This window comes from Colobus angolensis, unplaced genomic scaffold (genome assembly GCF_000951035.1).
Source record: "Colobus angolensis palliatus isolate OR3802 unplaced genomic scaffold, Cang.pa_1.0 Scaffold111, whole genome shotgun sequence".
Taxonomy (NCBI): domain Eukaryota; kingdom Metazoa; phylum Chordata; class Mammalia; order Primates; family Cercopithecidae; genus Colobus; species Colobus angolensis.
In genome coordinates, this window is record NW_012112142.1 from 9,474,655 (window position 1) to 9,494,913 (window position 20,259).

At 39.5% G+C, this 20,259-nt stretch overlaps 2 protein-coding genes across 4 annotated transcripts in view; both read right to left on the bottom strand.

The window, feature by feature from the left end:
* GAB1 (GRB2-associated binding protein 1) overlaps nucleotides 1-20,259 on the bottom strand; it is a 131,175-nt gene that overhangs the window by 28,928 nt on the left and 81,988 nt on the right. For all 3 annotated transcript variants that reach the window (XM_011957188.1, XM_011957180.1, XM_011957196.1), the window contains exon 3: nucleotides 3,575-3,800. In XM_011957188.1, coding sequence (XP_011812578.1) covers nucleotides 3,575-3,800 — 226 coding nt within the window. The remainder of the gene's footprint in view (nucleotides 1-3,574; nucleotides 3,801-20,259) is intronic.
* LOC105522611 (40S ribosomal protein SA-like) lies at nucleotides 11,385-12,631 on the bottom strand. Its single transcript, XM_011957169.1, has one exon. It carries the CDS (start codon nucleotides 12,331-12,333, stop codon nucleotides 11,449-11,451), a length of 885 nt encoding a protein of 294 aa, XP_011812559.1. The 5' UTR covers nucleotides 12,334-12,631; the 3' UTR covers nucleotides 11,385-11,448.

Below are 20,259 nucleotides of genomic sequence, written 5' to 3' on the forward strand. Positions count from 1 at the left end.
GGCGGGCGGATCACAAGGTCAGGAGATTGAGACCACGGTGAAACCCTGACTCTACTAAAAATACAAAAGATTAGCCGGGCGCGGTGGCGGGCACCTGTAGTCCCAGCTACCCAGGAGGCTGAGGCAGGAGACTGGCTTGAACCCAGGAGGCTGAGCTTGCAGTGAGCCGAGATCGCGCCACTGCACTCCAGCCTGGTGGACAGAGCGAGACTCCGTCTCAAATAAATAAATAAATAAATACATACATATGATTTTTTTTAAGGGCTTACCTTCCCTGATTTCTTAGTAACACCTGGCACTATGCACAGTAAAGTCTCCCCCTTTACTATGAGAAAAACCCACACTGTGCCACATTGTGCTTTTGTTTTCTCCATCTTCAAAACATCTTAAAACCCTCCATTTTAAACCCTTCTCCCTCGCTAATTACTTTTTTGTTTCACTTACTGGCTCCTTCCTGTCTCTCTCCCAGCATATGGCCAACAGAGATTAGTCCTAACCTTTTACCACACATGCTATTAGAGATCATCCTCCTTTTTCAGAACTTCATTTTCTTCTCTGAATGCTGACAACTTCCATCATCTTACCAAATTCCAAGTCCCATGTTCTCAAACTAATATTTCTACTTGGTTATTCCAGTATTACCTTGCTTGTGTGCCTCAAATTGAAATCCATTTACTTAAGTTGACTGCTTTTCTGGCTTGCACTGAAAAAAATGACTTTATCCAGATTCCCTAGGCTCAAAACGCAATCAGCTTGATCCCTTCTCTTTGATCTCCAGTCATGCAGGCACCGAGCCCTTCTTCTTAGCCGTGTACTTATTCCCTTGCTCTATTCCCATTGCCACAATCCCAAGTTCAGGTCCCTGTCCCTGCTGAGATCTATGTGACTGAACCCTCCTTAGTGGAATTTCCCCTACTCTCTGCCTCTTTCAATCTATTCATGGGGCCAGACTTCCGTAAGATCAATATTTTCAAAACACAGTTGTTATACCACTCACGTATTCAAGAGAAAAACCTAGTAAGGGCCCCTACAGGGTGTGGGAACTATAAGGCCTCACACGAATCCACGCGACACTGAGGCTACTAATAACCTGGCTCCACCTTCTCCATCCTATCCTCTAAGACGCTCTCCTCCTCATTATCTTCCTCCCACCATGCTCACTCACATCTTTCCTTTCCCTCAAGCTATTTTTGCACAAATTACTAATGATTTTCTTCTCTTCTCTCACCAACTAGGTGTAGTTCACATCCTATTCTTCCTATGAAGCTTTTGTTTTCTCCATGTTAAAAACACTTGCACTGTCCCTTTGTGGAATTTCTAATGCGCCTATGCATATTCTAAAATTTGTACTTCATTTAATTTCAAATGCAGAGTTAAGAGAAGCTAGAGGAATTATGAGTAATAAGTAAAGCTCCTTGCTCTGACTAGCTTACAGTTAGTGAAGAATAAGTAAAAACATCAAGCCGTTTCTAACACTGCGATAAAACAAGATATGAAGGCATAACTGGGACACTATAAAAACCCAGAAAGATATTTAAGCTAACTTGGGAGTATGAGAGGAATGCTTCCTAGAGGAGCACATTCGAACCAAAGTCTTGCAGAACAAACAAGAGTTTGCGAGGCAACTCTCGTATATTATCTTCATCTCTAAATATTTAATGCTTCCATGTTTTCACTTAACTCTTACTTGTAAACTCCAAAGGTCTATATCTGAATAGACTCTATTTTATATAGTTTGTACCTTCATAGCACCTAGCATAATATTGGGCACACAGTGGTTACCTCATAAATATTTGCTATTTAACTGTCACTTTTGTAAAATATAGATAGCAAAATACATCTGGGTGATGATTTTGAGCATAAGTTGTACTGCAAGAGGAAAGCTGTGATACCAGTGAAATTATGAAATACACTATATAAAAATAAAATATAGAACTGTCACTTGGCTGTTGGCTTCTAAAAAGTTGCTACTGAAAAATAATTGTGAACTTTTATAAAATAAAATATTAGTTAGTAGCATAGGTAACAAAGTTGCCAGTGTATAATTTTTAAATACTCACAGCAAACAAGCAAAATCAAGTTAGAATTTGATATTAACAAATGTTGATTTATAAATTTTTTTGGGCTCTTACAGGTAAAATCCCATTACAACAAATACATAGAAATCCAGCTTTGGAATGAATGTGAGCTGTTTCCATCATCTCAGGGCATGGTTCAGAGAAACTATTTTGTGAATCTTAACATATTCTACATCAAAATTTTTGAACAAGTACTTTGATCCTAGTCCAGCAATAATCACTTTCTGCATTTAAAAAAATCTTTCTGTCATAAAATAATGCTTAAAAAATATAATAATCTTGTTTAAAAAAACATTTTTCATATCTATCAAGAAATATACTCTCTATCCAGACCCCAGCTGATTAATACATAAATAAAATGTACTTAATTGACTGGTACCACTAATTGTCACATAGCTATTAATGGCAGAGACTGGCCTCTCAATCATTTTTCTGCTCCTTTTAAAAACAGTAAAACAACTGCTTCTTGGCTCTTTACTGCCTTAACTCTTCCAACTATTCAACATCAAGGAACAAGGAGGATCCAATTAAAATGCCTTATAGCTTAGAAGAGGAAAGGGATGTGGGGGCAGGGAAGGAGATGGTAGAGAAACTAAGAATTTGGGACAGGCTTGATGATTCCTCCAGTCAAGTGCTGTACTCCATATACTTCTTTCTACTTAAAAATCTGTAAAGGGAGGCCAAGTGCAGTGGCTCACACCTGCAATCCCAGTGCTTTAGGAGGCTGAGGTGGGAGGAATACTTGAGCCCAGGAGTTTGGGGTTACAGTGAACTATGAGTGTGCCACTGCACTCCAGCCTGGGCAACAGAGCAAGACCTTGTCTCTTTAAAAAAAAAAAAAACAGAAAAAAAGGTTTAAAAAAAAAGGGTAAGCTCTGCTTCATTGCTAGATATGAAGACTAAAAGTTTCATAATTTTTTAGGAATATATTTGATCAAATTTCACTAACATCCAATTTGTATATTCCATGGAATTTGCTATATCGGGATTTTACCTGTATGATTAATTTCTCACACAGATCCAAAACCACCACAACACACTCACTGCAATGGAATCGTTTTGCTTTCAAAATCTTCTAGTAGAAGGTATTCCTCTCCTTCTTCAGAAACAAAAGATGACCCTTGGCTGGTTTATAATCACATAAGAAATGGAGCAAGATCACCATTTATAAATCAGTGAAATCTGTTAAGCAAGTAATACTGTGAGTCTGTAACAAAGACTACAAAATAGTAGACAGACTTCCAAAAGAGCCTTGTAGGGAAAACTGCTCTTTGTCAAAGATGGCAGAGATTGTGTCTCTTCGATACAATCTCCTGAATATCAGAAATCAATAGGGGAATGTAAACCTGAAATATAAAGCCTAAATATATGCCTATACAGATGGTTTCTTTCAAGCCTGCAAGTCAAAATTTTAAAAGTTTAAAAGATAAGAATCTTAATGCGTACACACATACATACGCCTCTGTGTCTCTCTCACACGGGCATGTATAATTTACCTGGTGGGTTCGGGTTTCTTGCTTTGACAGTTGATGAGCAACAGGTAGTCTTGAGGATCCTCCTGAATGCCAAGAGTTTCCAGGTGTGGTGGAACATTGATTAGCTGATATGGAGGAGGTAGAGTAGCAGAGGATGAATCCGCCTGGGTGGATGGTGGTGCTGTATTTATAGCTAAAGGTAAATCAGCTGGTGCTTGTAAGGAGCTGCCAGGTGGCTTTACAGGATCTGCAACACAAAGTTTAACTATCACGTCTATCACAGTTAAAGAATTTTTGGAAAAACAAAGCTACTTTGGAGACAAATTGTTTCAACACACAAAAACAGAATAAATCATGACAATGTCAGCTAAAACAACACTACCTAAATGGCGACCTTTATACAGCAAGTACTTTTTATTCTTGTCAAAGAGATCTAAAGAGTAGGACTCTCTATATATTCCCGCTCCTCTAAAAAAGCCACGGCTAACCTTGCCTTGAACAGTCTTCAGTTTTGAGGCTACGAAAAGGAAGCTGTTCTACAACCTTAGTGGAAGAGAAAGATACTTTAAAACTCCATGATAATAAAGTGCTTCCCGAGCCAACCCAACCTTCCAAGGAGACCCATTTAATTACACAGTTTCTTTTTCTTTTTTTTTGAGACGGACTCTCGCTCTGTCGCCCAGGCTGGAGTGCAGTGGCGCGATCTGGACTCACCGCAAGCTCCGCCTCCCGGGTTCACGCCATTCTCCTGCCTCAGCCTCCCGAGTAGCCGGGACTACAGGCGCCCGCCACCACGCCTAATTTTTGTATTTTTAGTAGAGACGGGTTTCACCGTGTTAGCCAGGATGGTATCGATCTCCTGACCTCGTGATCCACCCGCCTCGGTCTCCCAACGTGCTGGGATTACAGGCCTGAGCCACCAGGCCCGGGGTCCTGTGAGTAGCAGGGTCAGCTCTTTACCCTGTGTTTATTTCGATGATCATTCTTTTCTTTCTACCTCTTAGCAGACTAGAGAAATACTTCTAATTCTGGGATGGTGAAAATAAAGTCTATTCATGTTCAAGGAAAGAGCTTCTTTTAAGGCATCACCTCTTCCCTCAGCTCGTAACTTTATTTGCCATGTAGTGGATTTTTGTAGTATTTTCATGAAAAGAGGCCCAGCAAGTAAAGTAGTAATTTATTATTCCCTTAACTATGTTTTGAGAGACATACGAAAAGAGCTAAATTGTACAGAATGAAGCAATTTGAAAACCAGGTGAAATTCTAGAATAAAATCCCGCTGTAGTCACTGCCATAACCAAGTATATTAAAGGCCCAGAAAAAAAATGCTCTTAGTCTGGTTAGCAATAGAAGGCCATAAATAATCCAGAAAAAGGCAAATGTTCATACATGAATAAATCTGTTCAAATTTATATTGTTATTTATATTATTACAGAACAGAAAAGGCTGGGTTGAAACTGAAGCCTCTTCAGTTCCCGTGTGGTGGCCTCGTATTCAATCCGTGAGGTTGGGGGGCCTGTTAGAAGGACCCCATCTCGCTTTGCTGGAAGTTTATTTTTCTTCTTTTCCTTTTTTGCCCAATAAATTCCGTTCCCCTCAAAGTGTCCTTCAATGTGTTCCTAATCCTTCCAGTTCATGTGACAAAAACCCAGTTTTAGTTGAACTAAGAACAAAATTCTGCATCATTTTTGGTGCCCAAATGTGGGGCATGAGAAAGGGTAAGATGCAAACCAAAAAATCTTTTTACCTTTCATTTCTAGGCCTTTTTGTCCTCAGACTTCCGAGGGTAGAGTAAATTACCCCTCCCCACAACTCCTGTCACTCCCAGGGATCTAGAATGTCGGCTTTTTCCTCCTTTTTTTGAGATACACAGCGGTGGCTAAGGCCAAAAGGCCTTTGCGCAGCGGACTGGCCAGCATTCCCCACCATGTCTCTCTCCTAGTAGACACTGAGAGACCTATTTGCATAAGAATGAGAGGTTCTTCATCAGGTATCTTTTTCTTTTCTCCACCCTATTAGCAGTTAACACAGCCTTGCATTTAAGCTGTCTTCCTCTTCTCCACCAGGTCAGGAGTTAACTTTAAAGCGAGGCCCCCCCCTTTTTTTTTTTTTTTTTTTTGCAGATGTTTTACTAGACTAGGAATAAGGATAACTGTTTATTTCTCTGTAAAGTTTTAATTATGAAAAAGGATTTGTGAGGTTTATCTTAAGCTTCAGCCAATCTGGTGTGCTTTGTATGTCTTTCTGTATGGTCAGTAGCAAACTTTGCTGCAGGCCTCCATCTTGTTTTACGTCCTTGGAAGTGTGACCTATAAACATGTGGCAATGCTTTCTTTAGCCTCTGCCATTTTACAGTGGCGGCCCAGGCTCAATCCTGGCTTAGGCAGAGTCCTTTCTGGTTTGATATATATGTGACTTTTGCTATTTGTTTATTCTCTTCCTCTCCACAAACTGCCTTGTTTTCCTTTTCTGAGCCTTTAGTAAAGTTTGAAAGCCAGAAATACTGACCACTTGGTGCAGCTAAAGTTGGACAACAAGGAATTTAAAAGAATTTTCTTAAACAGCACTCAGCTTAATTAAAAATGGATATCCAAATTATAGGTATATTTAAAAGGCCTTTATGTTTTTCTCTTCCTGGATCTTGCTTTGCTGGAAAAGGGTTTTTTCTAGTCACCTGAATTATTTTTCTCCATTTTGCCTTGCCACCCTTAATGCCTGCATGAGAAGGAACAGACCTCTGTTTTCCTCATGAAACCCCAAGAATTAAAAGTGAATAGATCTCTCTCAAAATCTGTTTTTGCCTCCCAGTTATGCCTGCTTATTAGGCCTTAGAAGCTGCATGTTTTCCTAACCCTGTCTCTTTATGGGCTCAACCTGGAGGCAAATCATCCAATTAGGAAGTTGGCAAATGAAAAACTTGTGGTTACTGGGTTTTCTTCTGCCTGTCTGTGTAGTTATATACGTGCTGTTATATGTGATGTCTATAAAAAGAGCTCTAATTAATTATAGAGAAGGATAGGTGCTTGGATCAAATATTGAAAGGGAAGATAAAAGCTGTGGTACTTTTTTAGTTCACGTGACTTTAATCTTTGAGACATAGAAACAGCCTAAAGATCATTGGTAAAATGCAGATGTCAAAATGTAACTTTTTGCCTGAGGTTAAAGGATTATTTTGAATTTGATAAGATAAAGCTAAAAGTTCAAACAAGTTGTGAAAGGATTGTAAAAATCTTGCAAAATAAATTCCAAGTGTGAACATATTAACTAAATTTAAAAGGGTATAATATGGTTTTTCTGTAAATTGAGCACTGAAATAAAAGCACAATAAGGTACTCTTAAGGCACTAATCTCTTTGGCAAAAGTTTTAAGGGGTTATAAAAGGTTTCTGCTTTTCCAAAAATTTCTGAGTCATCATTTTGGCAAAATAAGTAACTTAAGGTAATCTGGAATTCTATTTCATAATATCAAGCGCTTTAACCCTCTAACATAATTAACAGGCTTCCCAAAATCAAACTTCAGTTTCAAAATTGTCTTTGCTGACACCTGGCTTTTTGGATGCTACAGAGGGCCCCTGGAGCACCCAGAAGAGAGATAAATAGAACTATTTGACATGTTTAGGTACATGGGATTGCCAAAATGATGTTTAATCTTCTTCAGGTTATATCTTAGGGAATATTATTATTATATGTTCCAAAATTGTATGGGATTTCTAAAATTCTAATACCTGAGTATATGCTATCAATCACAATTAAGGTTGTTATGTTATTGTAAACCAGAGATAACCAAATTTCTTTTTCAATTGTGTTTCTGACTGTAACTACCCTGACATTTCATTACTCACAGACAATTGTCTTGTTTTGATCCTCTTCAAAAGATGGCTTATAATCAGCTACAGAACTTTGACACATGCTTTCAAACGTAGGTTTCTGATAACTTAGGAGACTGTGACATTGGAATAAAGGAAAAATGTACACAACTCATGGAGAGCTGAAATGTTCACAAATATCAAGCAAAACAAGAGTTAACTAAATGGACTGAACTAATAGAAAACTGAAGTAACCTTTTTGACTTTTGCCTGGAACACTCCTGATCCTTGTTTATCAGACTCCAAGGAAACTTATTTTGAGCTATTCACAGCCTTTAATAATTGAGTAAAGTATAATCCTGTGAACAAAGTTTGGAGCATATTTGTCTCTCTGCCTCTCTTCTCCAGAATTTGGAAACTAGTTGTGAGTATTCTTAACTTATGGCAATATGATTGTTTGCGTCAGTGCAGTAAGAATCCATTTTCGTTTGCAACAGGATGCAATTGGGGAAACTGGTTGTTTTACCAAGGCTTTGACTGGAAGGGTATGCTTCCGTTTAAGGAGTCAAGCTCTACTTGCAGAGCCAAATAAAGCCCCTTGGGAAAATTGGCCTCATAGCTCATCTACACAGTCCTGTACAGGGTTCCTAACCTGTGGTGAGTAGAGAATGTCACTTTCCAACAGGCCTGGGAACCACATGTTCTTGGGATCTCAAGAAGAGTGGAGTTTACCCAACTTACAGGTATTTGAGGGTACAAACTCATGGGTGGACTTGGCTTTAGAAAGTCCTGAGATTCCTTGTAGAACCGAGTTCCATCAAAGTCAATCTAAAAGGCCTATGTTAAATTAATTATTCGGGCTGGGCACAATGGCTCACACCTGTAATCCCAGCACTTTGGGAGGCCGAAGCGGGCAGGTCACTTGTGGTCAGGAGTTCAAGACCAACCTGGCCAACATGGTTGAAACCCCATCTCTACTAAAAATACAAAAATTAGCCAGGTGTGGTGGTGCGTGCCTGTAGTACCAGCTACTCAGGAGGCTGAGGTGGGAGAATCACTTGAACCTAGGAGGCGGAGGTTGCAGTGAGCCAAGATTGTGCTACTGCACTCCCACCTGGACAACAGAGTAAGACTCCATCTCAAAAAAAAAAAAAATGTGTATGTGTGTATGTATATATGTATATGTGTGTGTATATATATATATATATATATTTTTTTTTCTGGTGCACTTTATGCAAACGGAGCCAAGTATAAGACTAAAGTCTATCTTGCAAACAACTCAGTACTATCATGATTTGTTTTTAACAAAAACAAGAACTGGAGAGAGAAAATGTTTCAAAACTTGTCATACATTTGTCATTATATTCTAGACTCACTAGTTGTTTTTAAGTTCTTGTCTACATTTTAAACTAACCCTGCTTATTCCTGTAAACCAACCAGGCTGCAGCTCAGAAGGAGCTAAGGGGATGGATAATGTAAAAATCTGGAGCAATATTCTAGTTCTCAGTAATTATCCTGCAATTCCTGTCAAGTGATGGGAATAAACAGGATGCCCATCACCCGGAGGTTTCCTTTTTGGGAAAGTAAGACCAGGGGAGCTAACCAAAGCTAGGTCCCATGCACCCAGATCTTAGCAAGCATAACTATAGCCAGCAGTTATCGGGGTGTGTCACAAGACATCCTTTTCTCTCTCTTGTTGGAGGAGGACTAAATTCCACAGCTTCACCTTAGCATTCGGCTTATGATAAGGAGTCCACACAACCCCCAAGACACATTTTTGTCTCAAACTCAATTCTAAGCTTTGGATAAAGGCCCTAGGAAATAAAACTAGATCTGAGAGGTCCACAAGCAGACAATAATGGAAGTTAAAAAAAAAAAAGGCACAGCACAGGTGAGCATGACTTATTCCTATCCATTAAGCCAGGCTTCTCCTTTTATGCATAAAGGCTATGCCAATATCCATGGCATAAATGTAGTCTAGGGAATTCAAAGGCTACTGACAGCAGGGAGGATAGGGCATGTGTGGGTAAGAGCAGATATTCTCACCCTCCTAGGCCCCCCTGTTAACATAGGTGAAGGCCACTTTGACACCCATGGGTGGCACCCTGTAGAGGTTGTGGGGACTTGGGGATATAATGATGGAAGAAAGAGATGCTTCACGTTCTCTCCCTCACACACCCTGGGTATTCACTAGGAAGAGAAGGGAACTTGCGATGCCTCGCTCCCCTCTTTCTAGATGAGTAGCCATTCACCTTTAGTCTGTACCCCTTTCAAATGCATTCTGAATCCCTAGGACTCCTTTGAAAAAAAATCTTCTTTTTCCTCCTCCGTCCTCCCTTCACTGATAGGTAATTGTGTCTCTGTACTACGGGACCCTCCCCTCTGATGCATCCTTCAAACTGGGAAAAGTTAATTTCCCAAACCTTAAACTAGTTGACTTAGGATTGTGCTTGGGGGAAGGGAACACAGAAGCCTGACATGCCGGATAAAGGGTAAAAGTTTTTTTTTTTTTTTTTAACCAGTCAGGCTTTGGCCTCCCACTCCCTGTGCAAACCAATAAAAGGCCTTGGGATTTTTGAGCTGTCCTTATCTACTACCCCGTTCTGTTTTGATACATGTTTTCTAATAACCCGGTTTGTTTATTCTCACCTTCAGGTCATCAAACTCCAAACAGTCATGCAACCGGAGCCTTGAATGATGGCCCCTTTTGCCAGGGACCCTAGATGGCCACTGAGGGGGATCTGACTGCTGTTTTCCCAAAACAGGTACCCTTGTCAGCAGGAAGAAGTTAAGATTGGTCTTCGTCCTTATCCTTACTCTAAAGGCACTTAGATGTACTTCTTTAGAGCGGGGAGTGATAGATACGGGGAGGAGCCTGGCCTTTTCAGTTCCTGGGTGGTGGCCTGGAATTCAGTCTGTGAGGTGGGGAGCCTATTAGGAGGACCCCCTCTCACGTTACTGAGGGTACTTTTTTTCTTCTTTTCCTCTTTGGCCCAATAAATTCCGTTCTCCTCACCCTTCAATGTGTCTGTGTTCCTAATCTTTCCTGGTCTTGTGACAAGAGCCCTGTTTAGCTGAACTAGGGAACAAAGTTCTGCATCAGTAACGCATGTCATTTGGCTTGTTAATTTACCATAGAGAGGTTAAATATCTGCTCTATTTTCTCTAGATAATAAATTATAAGAATAAATCCACATGCTTTTGATAATGCCTTTATGTATTTAACTGTAATATTCATAAATGTACCACAATCATGTTTATTTAGCTCATTTTACAACCTCTTGGACCTAAGAAGTCATATCCTAATTATGAAGCCTGAATAATCACACATTAATATGGCTAAATATGACAGTGTATATCTAATCCCAATAACAAACAAGGATCAGAACTCCTATGCATTGTGTTACATGTTGCAGATGCTGAAAAAATGTTTCATTCACAGACACTCACTGATCGCTCTATTTGTTTTATTATTTATTATTATTATTTTTGAGACAGGGTCTCCCTCTGTGCCCAGGCTGGAGTGCAGTGGCACCATTTTAGCTCACTGCAGCCTGGAACTCCAAGGCTCAAACGATCCTCCCCTCATATGTAGCTGGGGCTACAGGCACACACTACCACACCTGGTTAATTTTTTAAACTTTTTGTTGAGACAGTATCTCACATGTTACCCAGGCTGGTCTCAAACTCCTGAGTTTAAGAGATTCTCCTGCCTCAGTCTCCCAAAGTGCTGGGATTACAGACTTTGTGTCAAGTCAGAAGAAATTAAGGCAAGCAGCACTTCCAAATCTGTTAAGACCCATTCATCTGCATGTGCAGTTTTGGGATTTGCTTCTCAAAAATTCTGAGCACTCCGAGATGAATCAAGTTCAAAAATTTTCTGTTAGAGAATCTGGCCTGAGTAAAGAGAAGCTGAACCAACTTCTAACTTTATCTTTACTATGCTCCATGTAATGTCAAGTCTTCATAGCTCATCTAACAAAATCTAACACCTTATGCCAGGAGTTAATTTTTTGTTTTTTAAAATTTTTTTTTATTTAGATACTGATGTTTATTTTCCATGTTGCTTAAGAGCCCGTCCAAGAACAGCTTAAGACCATTCAGTGGTTGCTCCTACCCATTCAGTGGCCTGAGCAGTGAGAGCTGCAGGCCAGTCTTCTATGACAGGCTGAGCGCTCCAGTCTTTAGAAGGGAACTGCTGAAGAGGCACAGAAGGCACCTGCATGCCTTCAGACCATTGTGCAACCTCAGGCTGAGTAGCAGTGAACTCAAGAGGTGGAGAAGTCCATTCACACTGAAATTCCTCCTTGGTCACTGCCTTTTCAGCAGCAGTCTGCTCTTCTTTTTCAATCGCTTCAGGATCTCTGTAGAAGTAGAGCTCAGGCATGACCTCCAATGGGTGTTCACGGGAAATGGTGCCACGCATGCGCAGAACTTCCTGAGACAGCATCCACATCAAACCCATGGAGTGAGCTCCCTTGTTGTTGCATGGGATGGCAATGTCCACATGGCACAGAGGAGAATCTGTGTTACACAGAGCAATGGTAGGTAGGTTAACATAAGATGCCTCCATGAAAGGCTGGTGGTCAGCTCTGGGGTCAGTAACCACAAGAAGCCATGGCACCCAGAAGGCTGCTTGCATCTGGTTACTGAAGGTTCCAGGAGTGAAGCAGCCAGCAACTGGATTGGCTCCAGTGGCAACAGCAAACTTCAGCATGGTCCTCTGGTCGGTATTCCTGGAGGATATAACACTGACATCTGCAGGGTTTTCAATGGGAACAATGGTACGAGTTGCCAGGAGAAGCTTCTCCCAGGTCCTCTTCAGATGTATGATGTAGATGCCATCACTTTTCCTTTTATAGATGTACTGTCCCATCTGGAAGTCAAGATTGGTGCCACCTAAGTGGGTTCCTGCTGCAAGGAACTTAAGGACATCCTCCTCCTTCATCCACAGGCCATCAAGGGCTCTGGACATTGTGAAAGTTTCCCTTTAAGTTACGATGGGAATCCAGAACAATGCCGTATGGACCCCTCTGTGGGTAGCACAGAAAGGCCTTTTTCTTTTCTTTTTTTTTTTAAAGTCGGAGTCTTGCTCTGCCACCAGGCTAGAGTGCAGTGGCACAATCTCGGTTCATTGCAACCTCCAACTCCCTGGTTCAAGCAATTCTTCTGCCTCAGCCTCCCGAGTAGCTGGGACTACAGGCATGCGCCACCACACCCAGCTAATTTTTGTATTTTTAGTGGAGACAGGGTTTCACCATGTTGGCCAGGATGGTCTCAATCTCCTGATTTCGTGATCTATCTGCCTCGGCCTCTCAAAGTGCTGGGATTACAGGGAGCCACCATGCCCGGCATTTTCTTTCTTATGTATAAACACAAGAATAAAAAAATGAATTTTTGCATATTTATATGACATAATGCCATAATTTCAGTGGATGCTCATAAATACCTGTTGTGGTGTCTAAAAATGTTGATTATAAAATGGTCATCAGACCCTACCCTGTGAAATGTTTTACTGTTTTGATTCAGTTGCAAATATACAGATTTATTTAAAAAGACTTAAAATACCACAAATTGTGACTCAGAGTTAATCCTTGAGGATTTAACAGAAGTATGAAAAATATTTATCTTTTAAAGAAGAGCTTAAAAAAATATATACACTATTGAGGAAAAACGAGCAGCCCACTCAGAAAACTGTTAATGTATCCTACAAACTGTATTCACAAGTGTATTCCATATACTTCCCCTTTCCTCTACAGTACAGGCATGGTAAAATGGAATAAACCAGCTCAATTTTTAGTTCTGACCAAAAAACACTACTCACTGGAAATACTTCCCTATATGAAATAGTATGAATTCTAGCTTTTCACTGTGACTACTAAAATAACTTTTTCAGGTGGTTGTTTTTACAGATACACTTTTAATACTTTTTATACACTTCATGGCTATACACTAAATGCACTGAGTAGAAAAGAAAATCACCTAGCCAGGCAATTACGTTTGTCTGACTTTGTTTTATTAACACAATGGGACCATCTCATTTTCAACCTTCTACTTCTCCCACCTGTAAATGACAGAAGTATCTTACCCTCTTTATACCTGCAGGATCCTCTCAATTTTCTGAAAAGAGGACAGAGATTCAAAGGTTCCTTTTTTGAAAAAAAAAAAACAAAACAAACAAAAAACTTTTTCATAGCACATGAAGACATATATATATATTTAAAGACAGAGTCTCGCTCTGTCACCCAGGCTGGAGTGCAATGGCATGATCTCCGCTCACTGCAAGCTACCCTCCCAGGTTCACACCGTTCTCCTGCCCCAGCCTCCTGAGTAGCTGGGACTACAGGCGCCCGCCACCACGCCCGGCTGATTTTTTGTATTTTTAGTAGAGACCACTCCAAACCACATTAACATACAGAGGACTTTAAAAGGGAAGAGGGAACCACTCCACTACTTTGGCTCAGACAATGCACTATCTTCAAAGTTGTAGTCTTTGGGATTATTTTACTCATGTTAATTTGACTATGTACTCAGCTCTGCATATTTTAATATAAGTATTTCACTGTGTGTAAATATTCTCTAACATTATATTTCTGACCAAAGCTAAGCAACTGGTCTGAAAAAATAAACTTCTGTTCTATTTTATAAAGACATGTGATTTGCCTCTATTCTATACTACCATTAAGTAATGGAACAGGCCATTTTGCTTTCTGCCTTGAGTTTCTGACTTACTGCTCTTTCTAAGTAATGCTGGTATCAAGCTTCTAAGAACCAAACATTAGTTTAGGGTTTGCTTATGTGTGTAAAGTTATTTCCCATTTCTTAAAATAGAAGGCATGAAGAGTATAATTAACATCCATTAAAGGCCAGTAAGCTGCAGGAGCAAACTCCTAATCGAAATTTACTTAGGAAGTTATTAAGTACTGCTAGGGAAAGCCTTTCAGTGAACAAGCTTCCAGTGAAGAGTAGATTATCATGTGATGAAATCCACAAATAATAAACTGGCCCACATGACCCCTAACCTCATGCCCGGTTTATTCTATTTGAAACCATAATGCCCTCGTGTTAGTATCCCTCACAAAAGTTGGGGTGCCAAGACAATGACTCTAAACATTCAAAATAATTACTTAAAGAAACCCCAAATGGCAGAAGAGTTGAAGCCCGAGGAAACAATTCTACTCTTTCTTATTCGTAAGGTAGAAGGTTTCAAACTTGACGTGACAGGCTCTTTGATTTTGTAACCACTAACTTACTGTACCTGAGCATACCATAATAAAACTGTGGTGAGCCCCATGTTCTTTTCAGGAGACCAGATAGGATTCTTTTCCCTGAAGATGGGCTATATCTACTGATAGAATAATTTGTTTGGTTTCTAGTGTAGAAGTCTACCTTCATGTTCACAATTAAATGTAAACAGGTCAGGGTTACTCTGCTTCTATTGATTAATGATTTATCTGGTGTGCTTAAGAATTTTTCTTTCTGTAAAGAGAAGCATTTCGAATAGAACTGTCTAACTTAGCAAATAAGGGTCTACAAAGAGCATGCATTATCATTAATGCTAACAAAACCATTTTCTCACTTCTAAATACACCATTTTTTATGGAAGAACATTTGAAAAAGGCAAATCTAACAAGTGGATACAAATAAGACATGGCAGTAGTTGCAATTTTCTGGGAAGCAGCCTGCATTGCAGCTTCTTCAATTTATTCACTCAACTACTGAAGACCCTTAAATATAGCATGATCTGTTTAATCTGTTTCAAGCAGAAAAACTTTTTATTTGTCATGACTCTCTCTTTAGTAGATTGTGAAATATTCTTGGAGACTTTAAAATAAACCTTTAAGCAATGCTGACAAATGCCGTAATTCTTATCCAGAGGTTTGAAGGCCTAAGAATCACTTGTGGGGAATTGTAGATAACTAATTGGCTGGGCCCCACCATAGGAGACTCAATAAATCAAGATCTCAGGAGCAGTGGCTTGGAAATGTGCAAAAAAAGAAAAAGAAAAAGAAAAAGAAAAAAGAACTAAAAACTCTCTAGTTGAATTGGTTCTCAGGAAAATGCAAATTAACACCACAAGATACCACTAACATCCAATAGAATAGCTAAAATTAAAGACTGACAACATCAAACATTGATGAGAATGTAAACTCTCACACGCTGCTGGTAGGTAGGCAACTGGTACACTAACTCTGGAAAACTAAACCTGTTCAACCTATTAAAGCTAAATATACGTCTGTACGGTAACAGCAGTCATATTCATGGGTGTATACCCAAAAGAACTAAGTGTTTATGTTCATCAAAGACATATAAAGAAATGTTCACTACGCTTTGTGTTAACTAAAAATTGAAAACAACCCACATCAATCAACATTCAAACAGATCCATAATTTGTGATATAGTCACACAATGAAATGCTACAAGGAATGAAGAACTGTTGTTACATGCTACAACATGGATGAATCTCACAGGCTTAATACTGGAGAAAATAATGGTTCCACTTATATAAAGTTCAAGAATAGGCCAAACTAATCCATAGTAATAAAAGCAATTTTTAAAAAAGTTAATTTGGGTGGAGGCTTTACTGGAAAGAGGCATGAGAAAATTTTCTAGGGGAGGAGGGAAGTGTTCCATTTCTTAATCTGAGGGATAGTTACACAGACATCTGTATCTACATGTAGATACAGATCAATATATAAAACTACATTGAACTGTATGCTTAAGATTTATGCCCCTCACAGTAAGTTATACCTCAATAAAAAAAAGTAAATAAAAAGAAATTTTAAAAAGCCCCCAATTGAGAAGACTGCTTTACAGGAAAGAAAGTGTATGTATATTCTTACATGTTAGTTTACACCTACTTGACTCAAGGGGAGAATATCAAACAGATAATTTTACTTATTTTTTATTAAGCCACCATGATCTGCGCATTTTGAGAAAAGCAACTCAGAGGCAACTTTCTAATCCTGCATCTAATTAGACTAGAGGCCTTTATATGAAGTTAGTGAGCTGCTTCCCAATACTTGTTTAGCAGATCTAACAGCTTCTACCTTGTGTTGTAGAAACAAAAATAAATCTGTACATTTCCAAGAAAAACAAAGAAATTAGTTTCTATCCTCAAAACTACTAAAGAAAAGCATTCATAGGAATCACACACAGTTTAATGAGCTGGGACTTAAAAACAGATATAGCCTGCCAGCACTTTGAGTATTCAATAATAGCAGTGGTCACCTGGGGCAGCGGAAATAACATGGTAACGATATTTTGAGAGGTTCCTGGAATCAAAACACAGGTCAGATTTTTCCCTTTTCCTTTTGTTTTCAGGGGAAAATTAGTTATTCTCACAGGGACTGGGGACAGTTATTTTCTTAGACTGTGATAACCAGGCATGGTCTATTTCTTCTCATATCTAGTCTGAAATTAGCATAGTAAAAAAATTATCTTGTGCTGTTAGCTAATTTTCAAGCCAAGAGTAGGAGGACAGTCAGCTCTCTGAAAGAGGAAGAACAGAGGGCTTGGGACAGATCTAGATAAAAACAAAAACATCTATTATTTAGTGATTGGTGGTGATATCTATTTGGACACAAGAGAATATAAAGCAGGTAGTCAAGTCAGTGGAAGAACAAAGGCATTTTGATGTTTACCCTGTCCTATTAAACTGTATGAATATGATTACAAAGGATAATAGCAGTATTCTTCTGTTTAGAACGTAAATGTGTGAAATACTTTCAAAGTCTTTTTGCAGTTTTGCCATTATGGATCAAAAACCAAAATTACAGAATAAATATGATTTTGGCTGCTTAATACTACATAATGAAGAACTGTTCATGCTTTACAGATTTATTCCAAGAAACTGAACAAATACTTCAACACAGTATATTAAGACACTTCTAAATGTGGCTATTTGGGGAAATAACCAGGATGAAGTTGTGAAAAATCTCAATCATAGAATTTAAAAAATAAATGCAGTTGCATTTTTATGTAGCTCATGACCTCAATGTAGAACGTATTGGCAGATTAAAGTCCTTAGATACTTGTTTTCTCTGTTAATGAACACATAAAACTGACTTGTGATTAATACAGCTGTACTTGGTAGCCAACTCACAGACTATATATAAGAAATCTGGCCGGGCGCGGTGGCTCAAGCCTGTAATCCCAGCACTTTGGGAGGCCGAGACGGGCGGATCACGAGGTCAGGAGATAGAGACCATCCTGGCTAACACGGTGAAACCTCGTCTCTACTAAAAATACAACAAAAACTAGCCGGGCGAGGTGGCGGGCGCCTGTAGTCCCAGCTACTCGGGAGGCTGAGGCAGGAGAATGGCGTAAATCCGGGAGGCGGAGCTTGCAGTGAGCTGAGATCCGGCCACTGCACTCCAGCCCCGGTGACAGAGCGAGACTCCGCCTCAAAAAAAAAAAAAAAAGAAAAAGAAAAAGAAATCTGATTAATCATACTATGAATTTTCTTACAACCCTCCCCCAACCATGGATATTGTAAAGATGAAAAGTTCACAAATTGAGAGTTGCATTCAACCTAAATATACCTCTCATCTATTTTGTAAGGAACTGAGAGTTTTGCCACTGAAAAGATCACTGCAGCTTCTAAGTTTTGAAACTTCACCTCTATTTGGTAGAAATTTTATAACATGAAAACAGACATTGGGAGAGACTGATTCTGACTTCTAAAATTGATGAAAATGTTCTGCTAAGTACAAAAATAAAGCTCTCAGTACATTATCAGTTATGATCACAGAGCCACTGAAAACTACCTAGGCTTTTCCTGACCCTCTTAAGATTAAATCAGATGCTGCTGCTAACTATGCTTATCTAGTTCTTCTTTAGCAGAGCGCTTATGAATCAGTAGTATAATTCCTGGATTATTTGTCTCTCCTACTAGACTGACTGTAAGCTCTATGAGCACAAGAACTATATTCATAAACTTCCACATAATTATACTTTTACACATATATATATACACTGTATATATATTTTAATGCATAATTTATATATACATGTGTACATATAAACTTGCACTTGTCAATTATTATTATGAATTATTTTGGATATTTCTCTTAATGACTCCTCTCCCATTAGATGCTCTGTCTGTGATGTTTACCTTTTGGCTCCTTAACTAATCACCTAATGTATATCTGTTGAATGAATTCCCACAGCCTAGGAGAGTGTCAGCAAACTCAAATAAATTGTTGACCTAATCAATCAATTTTCTAAAAACACACCAAGCTTTCCTTCTCAGAGCTGAGTGGGTGTCTGTCAGGCTCCCAAACGATAAGAATCATCCTAAGGTGGCCAAATAGACAAGACACTGTGCCTTAAAACTTGCAAAGTTCATCTCAGACACTTGAGAATTAGAAATTCTTATTCTGGGTTCTCAACTCTACCCACCCTTGAATGCGCTTCCAAAAATCAGACTCACATTCCTTGATTGAAGAATGCACATTCTCTATAAGAACATCCCATTTCCTTTGTAAAAATATTTAGGAGCATTGTAAAAAGAAGTAAGAGTGGTGGAAGAACATCTACGATTTAGCTTTTTGGATCAGCTCAATCTATACAGACAACCAACAGAGACAAAAGTCTGCCCTTATGTCACCCCAAACAAATTCTACATTGAAAAGGCAATAGGCAAACAACAAGAAGATAATAAAATGACAAATTATTTTAACTGAAAATCCATCGCATAATAAAACTAATGTGCTGTCTAAATCCAATAATTATCATTACTGACTAGATGTTAACCATTAAAAAGAGCTATCTCATTTGTAATTTTAACTCTGAAACCCTCTGCTGCACTCAAATACAAACCATAAATGCAAACAGGAAAGGACAGGGTTTTAACTGAAGTTAGAAGTAGCACCCCCATGCCCACTTACACTGTGATCACATTTAGTAACTTCACAAAAACAACTGAAGCCTTAATTCCTCCTGTGAAACAATTTCTTGAGGTTTTTAATCACTAGGGCTCTGCTGAAGATCGCTATTTCATCAGCCCCTCCTAGCGAAGCTGGATCCTTCCTTCCCTCTTAAGAGTGCTGTTCCCGTGAGATTCTGAACTCCTCATCAAGGGGTTTCCCCAACCCCACTGGGCAAACCCCAGCCCTGGCAGGCTCCTTTCCCCAGGGCTGCTGACTGGCCAGAGAGGAAGCAGCAAGCTGGCCTGAGCTCATCAGAGATGATTAGTTCTACTTCAATCCGATTCTTGGTGTTGATTATTAACACAATTTTCCACTCCTTACGGTATCTACAGCACTCCTAAATGTAGATGTTCGGAAATGCACACTTCTAAATGTGAGTATAACCACAAAGACAAGAAGGTCAAAGACCTCAGTTCACCTTTATTTCTGATTCTTGGCTCTACAAAGCTACTTTGTACTGGAGTCCCCTACCTACGTGTTTAGCATTTGTTTAAAAAGGAAGAGCAGCGAGAAGAAGTGGTCAGCCAGCTATAAAAAAGTGCCTGGGGTCAGGTGCAGTGGCTCCCGCCTGTAATCCCAGCACTTTGGGAGGTTGAGGCGGGCGGATCACTTGAGGCCAGGAGTTGAGACCAGCCTGGCCAACATGGTGAAACCCCATCTCTATTAAAAATACTAACAATTAGCCAAGCATGGTAGTGCACATCTGTAATCCCAGCTACTCAGAAGGCTGAGGCACGAGAATCGCTTGAACCTGGGAGACAGAGGTTGCAGTGAGCAGAGATCACGCCACTGTACTCCAGCCGAGGTGAGAAAGTGAGACCCTACCTCAAAAATAATAATAATAATAATAAAGTACCCAAGGTAGAATTCCACTTGTAAAATTCTTCTTGAGCCCTCTAGTCACTCAGCTCTTTCCAGGATAGGCACCCCAAATCTCAGTCCCTCATTCAAGATCTGTAAGCAACTGT

Excerpts from the sequence above, each read along its gene's own strand:
- LOC105522611 (XM_011957169.1), bottom strand. The coding sequence starts at position 12,333 with ATGTCCAGAGCCCTTGATGGCCTGTGGATGAAGGAGGAGGATGTCCTT.